Source organism: Schistocerca americana, chromosome 2 (genome assembly GCF_021461395.2).
Source record: "Schistocerca americana isolate TAMUIC-IGC-003095 chromosome 2, iqSchAmer2.1, whole genome shotgun sequence".
In the NCBI taxonomy this organism is placed as follows: Eukaryota; Metazoa; Arthropoda; class Insecta; order Orthoptera; family Acrididae; genus Schistocerca; species Schistocerca americana.
Genome location: NC_060120.1, coordinates 141,578,943 through 141,593,724, shown reverse-complemented (window position 1 = coordinate 141,593,724; position 14,782 = coordinate 141,578,943). Strand labels below are relative to the sequence as shown.

The following is a 14,782-nucleotide window of genomic DNA, read 5'->3' as shown; positions in this document are numbered from 1 at the left end:
GAGCAAAACTTCTTCACATTTAACAACAGATTTTACTCTCAACAAGATGAACTACCCATGGGATCCCCAACCAGTGGCTGCTTAGCTGACATTTTCCACAATCAGATAGAAAAACAAATCTTTGACAGAATGGTAACACCAAAACAATACTAAATAATAATTGGTACAGATATGTAGATGACATAATTTGCTTAATAGATGAACCACAGCCTTGCATAAAAGAACTTCATGACAACATAAATTCAATCCACCCACAAATACAATTCACCATTGAAACACAATCAGACGAAAAACTTAATTTCTTAGATCTCACCATACACAAGAGAAACAACAAACATGAATTCACAATCTACAGAAAACCCACAATTCGTAACCAATCCAATCACCCAATAACTCACAAAGAGGCCAAATTGAGATATTTACTACACAGACTGAACAAAATACCCATGAACAAACATGATTACACACAAGAACTGAACACAATAAAACAAATTGCACAGGAGAATAGATATGGTGCAAAGAGAGTAGACAAAATAAACCACAAAATACAAAAACAAACAACACATAACCATCAAACACACACACAGGCAAATACAACACAACACACAACAAATCAGCACACAGTAAGCAACAAATGGCACATAATGACTTACAACAACGGAGTCACACACAGGGTGGGTAATATACTAAAGAAACAAGGACTCAATATAGCATACAGAACCAACACCACAATACAAAGCAGACTTGGAAGAAATACCACCAACAGTACAAATACAGCCAGTCTGGTATATACCAACTTACTTGCAACTGCTGTCACTTTGTGTAAGTAGGACAAACATGCAGGAATTTCTGAACCAGGTATACAGAACACCTCAGAGCACTGAAAAGCAATAGCTCACACTCAACATTTGCAGACCACCCGATAGCACACAATCACCACCCAACAAACATTGAAAGTAGCAGCTTATACCAAAAATTAACTATAGAAGAAAACTATCATATCCAAAAACCAATAGCCCAAGGAAACAAAATACTCAATGAATACACATCACTGTGCAACAAAACCCTCTTCGCCACAATAGAAGTACTATTTAAATAATAACCACACCAAAATATCATCCCCCCCCCCCCCCTCGCTCTCTCTCTCTCTCTCTCTCTGCCCCAGTCCTCAACCCCCCCCCCCTCCCCCCCACACACACACCAAATGCACATCAAACTCGTGTGCCTCACCCAGCAAAACACGCTATGAAACAAATGAATACCACACAGCCACTACAACATGTACTGCCTATGTTTTGAGAAATCAGAAAAAGTACAGTGCCATGAGACCATAGATCACGAAGTAAGCCTATTCCCTTCACCAACATCATAGAAGAAAGCACCACAATATCAAAACTGTAAGTTACACACAAAAAACGTGATATAGACTCATTTCCATTTGTTAAATAAACAGAAAAATAAAAATTACATTTTTGCTGTTTGCAAATGAGACGTTGTATGTTGTGTAACAGAATAGCTACCAAAATAAATGTCCAATAGCATCATGTAAGGTACGTAAACTAATGCATACATCCATTTTCTGCCAATTCAGCTATAAAAGGAATAATGCTGTAAACAACACAAATGTTAATATGTAACAACAATTTTACAGTTAAAAATAAAAATTAAACCCACTGAAGATAGCAAAAAAAATGATGAAACCTGTACGGGTGAAACAAAACAGAGAAAAAAGGTGTCTTGCATAAGGTGGAATTTTTCATCCTATGTAATTTGTTTTCTGCATTTGAAGTGGAATGACACTGTAACAATCCGTGCTGAGTTGGTGGAAACATACAGCAACAATCCAATATGCAACTGCACAGTGGCGACACTTCCAATGTTGTCAAATAATTCTGAATGACAAAGAATGAAGTGGAAGACCCGTCTCTCTGTGAAAAACAGGGAATCACAAGAGAAGTGGTGCAACAACGACTAGTGTATTATGATCAAGGTGATAGTAAAAAAAAGTGAAAAATAAGTCATATATCAGTTTTCTACATCTTGCATGACGCTTTGGACACGACAAAGGCTGTGTTCTGGGATTGCACGCACCAATTTAAAAATCCTGCCAAAATGAAGCAGGAGCAAAGATGTTGCAGCTGTGTCAGTCCAATCCAGATGAATTCTTTAGCTACCTAATCATCATATTTAAGTGTTGGGATTATCACTATGACCTCAAGATAAACGAGCAAAGCAAATGTTGGAAACATTTGGATTCAACACCATTTAAAAAGGAAAAAACCATGACAACCTGACCATCATTGGGCAAGGTGGTGCTGACTGTTAATTGTGGCTGCAATGGACTGGTGCAAATAGATTATGCTCGTAAGGGGCAAGTTACAAGAGCATACTGCCAGAATCTCCTCACAAGGATACAGGAGGCTAGCAAGACAAAGTGTTGCAATAACCTATACAACATTCTGCTTTTGTGGGCTGATCAATGATTGCTTTCTCTTTTCTTGCAATTTGTCCTCTCAAAATAAATAAATAGTAGAAACAACTGGATTTCTGAGGTTAATATTATTATTGTCTATTTAATCAAGCTTCATGTAGTAATTGGGAGGAGAGGGGGGAGGGGTGGGGGAGGAGGAGGAGGAGGAGGAGGAGGAGAGCACAGAAGCAGCTGTAAGTGCCCTGCGGTCTGAAGTTGATACACTAGTTCCCTCCTTGCATGTTGGGCATTTCCAGAACGATGATGAGATGCTTTTCAAGGTCGAGTATTTCCTGAACAGCCAAATGGCAGATTTCTACAAAGTCTCTGCCAAGCCATTTACTGTTGGGAAAATTCATTAAGCTATTAGAGGGGGTAGTAAAAGAAAACGTACTAGAAATAAATGGGAAGTGACTATATGTGGAGATTTCAATACAGATTTCATCTCCAATAGTTATGACCAAGGATACCTAGAATTGATTTGGCTTGACCCTCACAGTTAGACGTGAGTCCCATAAAATTACCTACCTAAGCAATGGCAGCAAAAACAAATACCCTTCAATCAGTTTTAACCAAGAAAGGAAAGCTAAGATTTCACAGACTTGCTGGCTCAGTTACATTTTTCAGAGAGATTTTACAAGCTGAGAAATAGGAAAATGTTTACCAAGGACATATAGCAGATGAGAAATTTAATTCTTTCTTACATATATTATTACAACATAACATATCCAGTTTCCTTTTACAAGGAGTCAGGTACATTCACAGCAGATGCTGACAAAGAAGGTGGATAAAATCTAGAATCAAAATACCTTGTACAAGGATGTGAGAGATACATTTAATACAAAGGATTGGCTGTAATCAAGACTTAAAAATACACCATAAAATCAAGACTTAAAAATACACCATAAGCAGTACTGTAAAATACTTCAACAGGTCTTCAAAAAGATGAAAACACATACTATGCACGAAAAATTTAAAATGCCAGGAACAAGGCAAGGACAATTTTGGCATTATTAGGCATGGAACAAATAAACTTGGTAACGCAAATGATATTGAACTTCCAGATGGTAGCAATAGCGAGACAGGTGATATGAAATTAAAATCATTGCCTATTAAACTCCCTGAATTCTTCATAACAGCAGCTGAAAGCATGGGGACAAGAAACTGTTCATCAAAAGTAGATCCAATAAACTTACTTAGACAGATAATAAGTACTCCATCAGACAGTCTTCCAAACCCGTGTGTCAGAGAGATCACCAAAATTATTAGGTCACTAAAAAGAAGCCAACATACTACAAGCTTGTGCAGACTTGGTAATGCCACCCTTGAGTTACCTTCATAATCAGTGGATGTGTCAAGGAGTATTTCCTGAAAGACTGAAATATGCTGCAGTAATGCCAGTATTCAAAACTGGATGTAAGAAACTGACCTAATTACTGACCGATATCACCCCTTCCCATGTTCTCAAAAAGTTTTGAGTAGCTTGCAACAGATAACTGAACCATCATTTTGAGAATATTGAGCCATCATTATGAGAATAACATTTTAACAGCAGCTCAGTTTGGCTTCTGCACAGGCTTTTCTACTGAGAATGCAATATATGATCTCAAAAACTCAGTTCTAGAAGAACTAAACTACAAAAATTACCCTGTTAGCATTTTCCGTGGCTCTTGCCAAGGCCTTCAACTGTGTAGGACATAGAATTCTCTAAGAGAAATTAAAATGGTATGGAATTAAAGGTCTTCACCTTGGATGGACGGAGCCATATCTTCACAACAGAAAACACAAGGGTTACATTAACAAATGATATGACAAGAATAAAATTAAATTTGTGAGGGAACTCCTATTCGTGACCTACAAAAATTTTTAAATGAGCACATTGGAGGACTCTTCAAAAACTGTAATATTTGCTGATGACACAATCACATTGATAAAAGACCCAAACACATAAACATCAGATACAGCCAAGAGAATAATTGAACAGGGTTACAACAAGCTCACAGCCAACAACTCAACTCTTACTCTTGCAAAAACTCATATTATGTAACTCCAAACAAATAAATCTGACTTACATGCATCAGAAGTAGGGATCATTGGGCATACATTGGATGATGCTCCATGTGTGAACTTAACCCTCTTCAGGAGTGTAGACTCAAACTTACGTGGCAACACACAATACTTCCTAATGATGATTGTGGTTAACTTCAGGAGTAAATTTATGCTTTTAGTATCCTCACAAGCAGACATTGTGATGGAGGCAGAAAAGCTGGTATGTTCATTGTGGCAGGACAATGTGGATCAGTGGATCACTGCCATGGGTGGATGGGGGGGGGGGGGGTGTTCATGTGACACGTGCACATGGTATGGGCGCCAGACCTGCTGACAGAATCTGTACCTGCTGGGAACAGTAAGCTGGGCTGGGCAGTTTTAACGCCAAGCTCAACCACCGTGGACCTCACTTTGCACTTCCACCAGTGCATTTTTTCCTTGTGCTCACCCACCAGCCAGTCAAGTGCTCACCCACCAGCCAGCCAAGCCAGTCACATGTTGTGTTTATCACTGTGCTTGTCTCTACTCAGTTTCAGATTTTCTGCTTCTTGTCGACTGAATTGCATGGCGATTTTTATTTCCTCTTACAGGGTTCAGTTGCACAAATGCGCCAACAGTACTGTTGGGGGTCATTGTTACAACTGAGCAGATACTACAATGATGAATTCAGCAATTCACAAAAACAATATTAGAAGCAGAAATAATTTCCCTATAGACTGTGCCTCCCTCTCTAGGAATCAGAATGGAGTTTTACACTCTGATGCAAAAGTCTATAACAGGCTCTCAATGGAAACCAGGCAAGAAACTGAAAATCCCAAAATATTTATAAAATGACTCCTCACTACCCACTCCTTCTACAGTATATCTATATACCTGGACTCGGGACTGTAAATTCTGCCTAACTCTAATATTTTTAATAGAATCTGATTTTGCCAGTATACAGACAGCTAATAGTGGTCTGTTTAAAGTTTGAAGTATCAGATAACAACAGCAACTGAGTAGATAGGAGGAGCAGTGGCTTTCATTTAAGTAGTTGTATTTTTTCATAACATACAAACGTAAAGTAATCTGGAACTAATTACAGTAATTATCAGTTTGAGTAGTTAAGTGCTAGCCACAATTTATTGTTCATATACTTTACAGAAGTAGTCAGCACTGGTTACTTGTGCCTACTGACTCATTCTACATCTCTGAAATATCTCCTTCATGATGGACTCTTGGAACGTGTGTGAATGAATAAACTGATGATGCATTAAATGGTAAATACGTAGATAAGAATTAAAACCACCATCAAGTTTTTGGTTGCAGCTTGATATTTATTTTCTGAGGTGATTAAACTTTTATGGCTACCCCTCATAAGCTTTTAATTGTTTACATTATCTGCTGTATCCTTCTAATGTAATGTGGGAAATGGGGGGGGGGGGGAGTGACTTTAGCAAGCTTTGGAAAATTGAAGAAATACCCATAGAAAAAGAGAGATTAATTGTAGACATGAAAGTTTCTACAGTAAATATCCTGTGTGTTTTATAATACAATCTGGATTGCACTCAAAATCACAGTTTTTACTTTTTCTTTTTAGCATGATTTCCAATACAATGGTTTGTCTGAGTACCTTCATGGGTACTGACAAAAGACAGTGAATGAATATTTTTGATTAACTTCCTTTCCTGAGAGGAAAAGTTTTAGGAAGGTAATGTTACGAGGGAAAATCGGAAAGTAATGCACAATAAATTTTTTAACAAAAAGTTTAACAGGTAACAAAAAAACAAAAAATAATTACAACTGAACTTATACCTTATACCCACTTTTCTACATAGTCATGCATCATGGCACCAGTTTCAATATGCCCTCTTCATACAAGTGTGGTAAGAGTATAGCCATCTGCAGACTGCTAATTTCACTTCCACATGTGTCATAAAGTGTTGGCCAGGCATGGGATGAAACATTGCTGTTGTTGTGGTCTTCAGTCCTGAGACTGGTTTGATGCAGCTCTCGCTACTCTATCCTGTGCAAGCTTCTTTATCTCCCAGTACCTACTGCAACCTACATCCTTTTGTATCTGTTTGGTGTATTAATCTCTTGGTCTCCCTCTACGATTTTTACCCTCCATGCTGCCCTCCAATACTAAATTGGTGATCCCTTGATGCCTCAGAACATGTCCTACCAACCGATCCCTTCTTCTAGTCAAGTTGTGCCACAAACTCCTCTTCTCCCCAATCCTATTCAGTACTTCCTCATTAGTTATGTGATCTACCCATCTAATCTTCAGCATTCTTCTGTAGCACCACATTTCAAATGCTTCTATTCTCTTCTTGTCCAAACTATTTATCGTCCATGTTTCACTTCCATACATGGCTACACTCCATACAAATACTTTCAAAAACGACTTCCTGACACTTTAATCTATACTCGATGTTAACAAATTTCTCTTCTTCAGAAATGCTTTCCTTGCCATTGCCAGTCTACATTTTATATCTTCTCTACTTCAACCATCATCAGTTATTTTGCTCCCCAAATAGCAAAACTCCTTTACTACTTTAAGTGTCTCATTTCCTAATTTAATTCTCTCAGCATCACCCGACTTAATTCGACTACATTCCATTATCCTCGTTTTGCTTTTGTTGATGTTCATCTTATACCCTCCTTTTAAGACATTGTCCATTCCGTTCAGCTGCTCTTCCAAGTCCTTTGCTGTCTCTGACAGAATTACAATGTCATTGGCGAACCTCAACGTTTTTATTTCTTCTCCATGGATTTTGATACCTACTCTGAATCTTTCTTTTAAAGTCCAATGGTGCATGGTACAAACTGTATGGTGGATGCCAAAATTTGGCGATTATCTCATGAACAGGAGCAGCAACATGGAGGCAAGTATTGTCATCAAAAGTTTGACAGCATTACCATTATCATTGTGGCATTTGTCAAGCAGGGCACGATGTAACTTAACCAAAGTTTTAATGTAGGCTGCGGCTTCACATTGTCCCATGTTCAGCAAAGTCCACCAATAACAGCCCATTCATATTTCAGAACACTGTCACAAGTACTTTCCTTGCAGACTGTTTTGAACAGTAGTACTGCTGACAAGATGACTTCTGTATATATTATAATTTATGTATGTTTGATGACGCTGGCATTGATTTTGTGTTTAGCATTTGACGATGATACTATGGCTCCAGTATATTAGGATATGTTTTTATAAAACATATCAGAAGATGGTCATTACAGACTGAACCCGGTAATCTGATGACAAAAATTTGTGACCACAGACATGAAGTAAAGAAAATTTACACTTTGAATTATTATTATTATTATTATTATTATTTTGTATTGGTGAACCAGCATGTTTTCACTCCATACAGGACTTCTTGGTTTCAGGCATGAAGTGGTATGCCCACTGCTCATTACCAGTGATGATTCTTTTTTGTAAGTCATGCCCTTCTGCAGCATAATACATTAAGTGATCCAAGGTTGTCATCAATCGCTGGTGCTTGTGATTGTCTGTCAGGTTCTTAGGCATCCAGCGAGCACTAACTTTAAGAAATTTCAACATATCATGAACAACAGTGTACACCGCACCATAGGAAATGCTGATCTGCTGCAATACAGTTCACACGCCAGTCGTTCACAATTGCTGCCTCAGTAGCTCCTACATTCTGTGGGGTCGCAGCTATTACCAACCAACTGGAGTGTGGCAAATCACTAAAGTTCACACAGCCCTCTTGGAAGAATGCACACCACTGGAAGACATTGCTACAGTCCATACAGTTGTCCCCATACCACATGTACCTGTGAATTTCACTTGGTTTATGCCCTTTGGCCCACAAATATTGAACTACATTTCATTGTTCTTCACAAGTTGATGACAGTAACATGAACGTCACGTTTGTTTCATGGTTCAGACTTTTCTTGTTAGAGCTGCACATGGAAACAAAATACCCTCTATAGCACAAACTTCAAATTATAATATCGTGAAATTTCAAGATCCTGGCTGCAATACCAGGAGAGAAAAAAAGATACTGTGCTTTACTTTGCGATCCTCCCTCATATTTCCTATATTGCTTAAGAAAACAGTAAATGTGTTACACACCCAGAAAATTGCAAAAAGAACGCAGTGTCTGACTAGCGGCGGCCTGTGCAGCTGTGCGAATAGCTTGATTGCCTGTCTCATGGGCTTCACTACACAATGTAAGAATCTGGATTATAATGCGACCATTCATTGGAGAGTAGCTGCTGCAGGCAACATTCAGCAGCACCTAAAACACAATACACAGTTTATAGGAAGCTTTCTTCTCATGCATCCGTAGTGTTATTGTTTGAACATCTGCCTATGAGGCTCAGGTTTGCTATAAATAAAGAGATATTTTAGAGTAGGATCTACATATTTCTAAAACTCAATATTTTGTGAATACGACACTGAATACTGTAAACACTTGAATAACCTTCCTCAGAATTCACATTTCTTCGAAAAATAGTAATTATACCTTATTAAGCAACAACACAGTTGCAATGTTCCACCGTAAATTTGACAATGTGACAATTTTGGTGGCTTACCTTAAGCATATCAACCTGTGTGTCATCAGACTGTGAGAGGATGGAACTCATTGCATGCAGCAATTGTGATGGAAGCCACAATGAATCATCCTCTGGCTCAAAATTAGAATGGAATCTATCATCTCTCAACAGTTTCTGAAATCAGCCCAAATATACAATTAACAAACAAACAAGAAAGAGGGTATTTCAGCTAAATCCAAGCATAGTTTAACTTTAAAGGAAATCTTCACACCATAACAACTGTCAGCAAAATTACATCTTCAGTGAGTATTTCACTGCCGTAGAATACATTTTAATATTGAATAATATTACATTTCCTTTGTGTACACCAATAACATGAAATAGAGTGCTCCAACTCAAATTTTTCATACTTTTGCAGCTCAATGCAAGTGCTCAAGTTTTCTGACCATAATTTCCACTGTCCCTGTATGACTAGCTTTTAAAGAAATTATTCACAGCTGCTGTGACGGTTCACCACAATGTTTGCAGTGACCCAATAGCAATTGGAAAAGGTCAATCAATACTGTAGCATAATTTCCAGTAAAAGGTGCTAATACTGATATACGAATGTGCTCCGAGCAACTTATCTTCTTTGCTACTAACCGAGACACAACAGCTATTAAATACAAAATAATAGACAAAATTAATAAAAAAATATTGCTTCCAATTTGTACATCTCTGTAGGTGAGTGGTCAGCACATCTGACTGGGGTGTGGAGGATCAAGGTTCAGTTCCCAGCACTACCAGAAAATTTTCCTTAATGGGAGAGCTGGAATAGGATTCATACATCCTTTTGGTGTCAACTGGGGAGCTACCTGAATGAGAAGCAGCAGCCCAAAGGTCTGGAAAACTGACATCAGTGGGGAGAGCAGTATGGGGCCTCTGCACACTGCATCCGAAAGACACTATATGGTAGAAGACAATATGCTGGCTGGTCAGCACTGTGCAGTCCTTTAGGTCTGATCAATTAATTTAGTTATTTTTTTCCTTGTTAGTCACTATAGATTTTGAGAATGTCACCATCATATTCCAGCAAATACAGTTGCCATAAACAAGTTACTTTATTTGTTTTTTGAAAATGTGTTAATTTTTGAAAGGTAAGTTAAATAATGATTTCATTAATTCCTTGGTGGCATTCAGAAGATAGAAATGATCTAATGATCATATGCATGTAAAAATGAAATGACCCAAGAACTTGTATGAAAATAAAATGTGGAGGAAGGAGAGATGTAAATGAAATTGCTTGTCTTCGTACATCATACTTGCACAGCAAAGTGTAACAGTACAGATGAAAGGAGAAAGTGCTACAGCAATCATCATAGTGATAACAGCACTGAGAAGCATGAAAGGAAGACAGATTTAATTCAACAAAAATATGATTATTTCGGACTTGCACCAGAACTGGATGTCATAATTTAAAATGTGGTGTATTTGCACAGCCCTATTGAAAGCTGAATCAGAATATCTACGTCACACAGCAACAACTTGGAGGAGGCATTCATATACATATTTTTACTTTTACTTCATCCTATTGCCCATTACTTTTACTTGTTATTTGCTCTCCCACAATTACATGACATAACTGCCTACCCACAAAGTTATTATAAGCAGGAAGACAGCACAAGATATCTTGGTGTCACATCATTTCTCCTTTCTTTGCAGAGATCTCTTATACTGTCTCTTGCTTAACTATATCTTAGCCACTGACCTAGGCAAACTGGATGTATTATCTCTGCTTTTTATGTGCTGGGTACAAATTCTGAACAGTTTAAAGCCTCATAAGAATATTAGATGATAAACAGTGTATAACAGCATCAACCTGCAACCATTCTAGCACTTTCAGTGTAGTCTACAGACCAGTAATGATAGCAATACAGCATATTAACAGGAAAATGAACAAAAAAAAAGACCTTTAGCAAAAATTATGAGACAGTCATGAAATTTTATGATGAAATGATAGCATCTTGAAACAGTAATGATCACTTCAAGCACTGCCCAACTGCAATTTAATACTGCAGTTTGGCTTACATGATTTTCCACATCTTTATAATAAGAAGAGCAAGGCTTACACCAAAATTATACCACAGATCATCACAGGATCCTTCATTTAGACTTTAAATTGGATGACAGGTGGCTGTGTTGTACATGTAAGTGTGTCAAAAAGAACCCAGAATTAGTGTACAGGTTGTGATAAGACTTTCACTGATTAACTTTATATTTTGACTACATAAGATGATCCACATCAATTAAATGACCAGCAAAACTCAAGACAGTTTGTGCTTCAAAATTCTGTCTACCAATCAGCATGTGAGAAACTGGTTTGCATAAACACTGAAGACAATCCCAATGCAACTGCACATCCACTTTCACCACTTTGTGGTGATTCTCTCTCTCTCTCTCTCTCTCTCTCTCTCTCTCTCTCTCTCTCTCTCTCTCTGGTATACTCTTCAAACCAGGTCTTACTTTATACTTTATGCCAAATTAATATTTGGAAGAAACACAAATATATAGGCATGGTTTAACAAAGGAAAAAGAAAGAAATGTAAAAGTTTAATATTCTGTCAACTTCAGTGTCACTGGAAATGAAGCACGAGTTCAGTAGAAGAATGGGAAAGGAAACTGCTTGTAGCATTTCAAAAAGATATACTTGGTATTCAGTTTCATATGATGTATCACTCAGATTGGTTTCAAGATAGTTTGGGTTTTCTTTTAGTCTTTTCTCATATGACAGAACTGCAGTTTACATTGCACATTCCAGAACTACATACATATGATAATGATTATCAATATCCTTTGAGAGAGTTGTTTTCAGTACATCTCCAGAATGTTATGAACAAAATGTGGATAAATGAATTGCAGCTTAAATGGTATCAAGCAATAAGGGGAAAGAACCTTTCCAAGAGCCCAGTTGAAAATATGACCCACTAGAGCTGTATAACACCAGAACCGCAGCAGAGAATATCCAGGTACTCTGTGCTGATCTACGCTTGAAATGAGAGTAAAACTTTAACTCACTGACGCAAATATTCAATCAGTCACTTGGAAAGAGTTGGAATTCTGGAATGAATCAGCTTACTGTGTTCCATGGTTGTTGAAATAGGTGCACAAGTTTCAAGAGTTGAAAAGGATCAGAAGCACAAGTTCACATTGTTCAAGAACAGGGAAGGAGATCAAGGCACTTACTTCTTAAAGGAACCATTTGCCTCAAATGATTTAGGGAAATCAAGGATAACCTAAATCTGAATGGACAGTGCACTAAAAATGTGGCAACTCAGGCTGCTCAAGTTGAAATGTTTACACACTTTTTTTTCTACTTTAAGGGAGATGGTGGTGCTTCTGGTACAAATTATGTTGTGATAATTGAGTCCATCATCAAACTACAATATAAAAAGGAGACAGTATGTAGTTGTAGGGTTGCAGCATGGGGGCACCAGTGAAAAATCAGCACTTTGATGTTTGCTGCGAAGCTCATGGGTATAGTATTCTGGAAATGTAAAGGCATTTCGTTCATCTTATTTCTCCAGGAATGTTGTATCAGTAATGCTTCCTACTACTGTGATCTTTGTTGCTACATTCTAACTGCCCATTGTTCAAAAGATGTGGCACCCTGTTCAGATCTGTGCAGCTCTTTCACATTATTTCACAGCTATAACCCAACATATATTGGCTGATCGGAATCAGACTGCCCTCAAAAATTCACCCTACAGCTCAAATCTGTCACAACGCAACTTCCATATGTGTGGGTCACTCTCTGTGGATGGTGTGTCACAACTTATGTAGAGAAGCAATTGTTTACAGCTTGAGATGTGTCTCCATAGTTTTTATGAAAATAGTGTTAAAAAACTAGATGGCTAATAGCAAAATCATATGGATAAGATCAGTGATTATGCACTGATAAAAAATAAAATTTGAATAAATTTTGAATAATACAAATTTTGTTACAGAAGGTTTGTTTACAATGGTTTATCACTGTAGCATGTTACACACATGTAAAATCACAAAATAGAAACTACAAGTCTGCAACTCATATTTGTTATCTGCTCACTTAATTATAATACTGTATATTGTGTCATTAGAGCTTCAATAAATAAATGAAAATTGTTCTGCATTATTGTTTCACTGTGTTATGTGAAAAGCTGTTGCAGTTTGTTTTTCCATTATATCACCAACAAATGCAAACTAAAAACAATTTTTAATGTTCATGCAGAACTTACATGTAATCCAGTCAAACCATAAGCCACAAATTTGCTTCGTTTTGTCTCCAGAGCCAACTGGAATGTATGGAGGCATTTTGCTCGAAGATCATGTGCTGGGTCTCTTAATAATCCCTGCTGAGCCTCCAGAAAATCTGAAATTTCATATATATTTCCTTTTACTATTGTATACAGTCTGCATAACAATGAAATCCTCAAAACCTCTCTGAATAGTTGCCAATGAACAATGTTAACAGGTGAACAATGACTATTACAAATCACACTACGTGAATGGAACTAAAATTGGGTTTAATATTCTGTTTCTCTTTGGAGGTGGGATGAAAGCTCAGATTGGACAACACTGCACAATACCTTTTCAAGTGAATCATCTTGCCATCTGCAGTACGCGATGTGGGATGGACATAAATTTGTAGGAGCCGTCTGCTCTCAGATTTGTAGCAAAATAATGTTACTTTTTAATTGTCCTGGGGCCAAAAACCACATACAAAGCAAGATGAAATTGGTTTCTGTCATGTGACTGGTACAAGACATGCTCAATATGCTGTCCACAGTTTTCTGCCCCAAGTTGAAATCAACTTGCAGAACAGATTGGCATGTCTCAGGGGTCAGAATGCACTGCTTAATGCGTGCCTTGCCTTCAATTCAGCTATGTTCATAATTGGAGGACTGAACAAATCATCTTTCAGACAGCCCCATAGCCAGAAGTAGGGAAATGACGGCTGATAATTCTAGCATTTCCAAAATGCCTCTGCAGCAGCCACTTTGCTGGCTGTGCAACATGGGGAGGAGCTCCACCTCATGTAAAAATCACCCCACCCACACATCCAAGCTGCTTGAGGGTTGGAATGGCATTGGTGGGCAAAAAGACACTCCTAGCATTTACCAGTGATAGTACAGGTAACAGGACCTGCACCACTCATCTCCTCAAAAAAAGACAGCCCTACAATAAAAACACCCCAACTTGACCACACAGTCAACTTTGCAGAATGAAGTGGTACTGGTTGACGGGTCTTTGTATTTCCCATTGCCCATATCCTGCAATTCTGCTTACTGACATGTCCTTGGAAAAGGAAATGAGCTTTGCTGTCCACAGAATGTTCCAAGGCCATTCAATGTCCACTTTCATGGGAGCAAGAAATTCCAGTGTGAACATTTGTCTTGCTGGCAGGCAAACAGGAAGCAATTCCTGAACATGAGTGATTTTGTATCGATAGTAATGCAGGACATTTCGTAAGATTTTATGCACCGTGCTCACAAGCATGTATAATGTTCGAGCAACTCCCCATGCACTGTATGTTTGCACACTGCCTGACCCTTCCTGCAATGGTGTGGCCATGTTTTCAACTGACATTGGTTCAACTGCTTTCCTCCCTTTGCCACATTGTAATCCAACACAACTTGTCTCTTTGAATTTTGTAATCATTTTCTCCAGACCCTTAGCTGACACTGGACCAATGCCTTTTTTCATACCCTTGGGTGGCTGGAATCTCTCTGCAGC

At 38.0% G+C, this 14,782-nt stretch overlaps 1 protein-coding gene across 1 annotated transcript in view; it reads right to left on the bottom strand.

The window, feature by feature from the left end:
* LOC124595869 (brefeldin A-inhibited guanine nucleotide-exchange protein 3) overlaps window positions 1-14,782 on the bottom strand; it is a 306,469-nt gene that overhangs the window by 272,244 nt on the left and 19,443 nt on the right. Inside the window, exons 2-4 of the mRNA XM_047134775.1 lie at window positions 13,285-13,418; window positions 9,071-9,205; window positions 8,607-8,772 (exon numbers count right to left, since the gene is read on the bottom strand). Of these exons, the coding sequence (XP_046990731.1) occupies window positions 8,607-8,772; window positions 9,071-9,205; window positions 13,285-13,418 (435 nt within the window). The remainder of the gene's footprint in view (window positions 1-8,606; window positions 8,773-9,070; window positions 9,206-13,284; window positions 13,419-14,782) is intronic.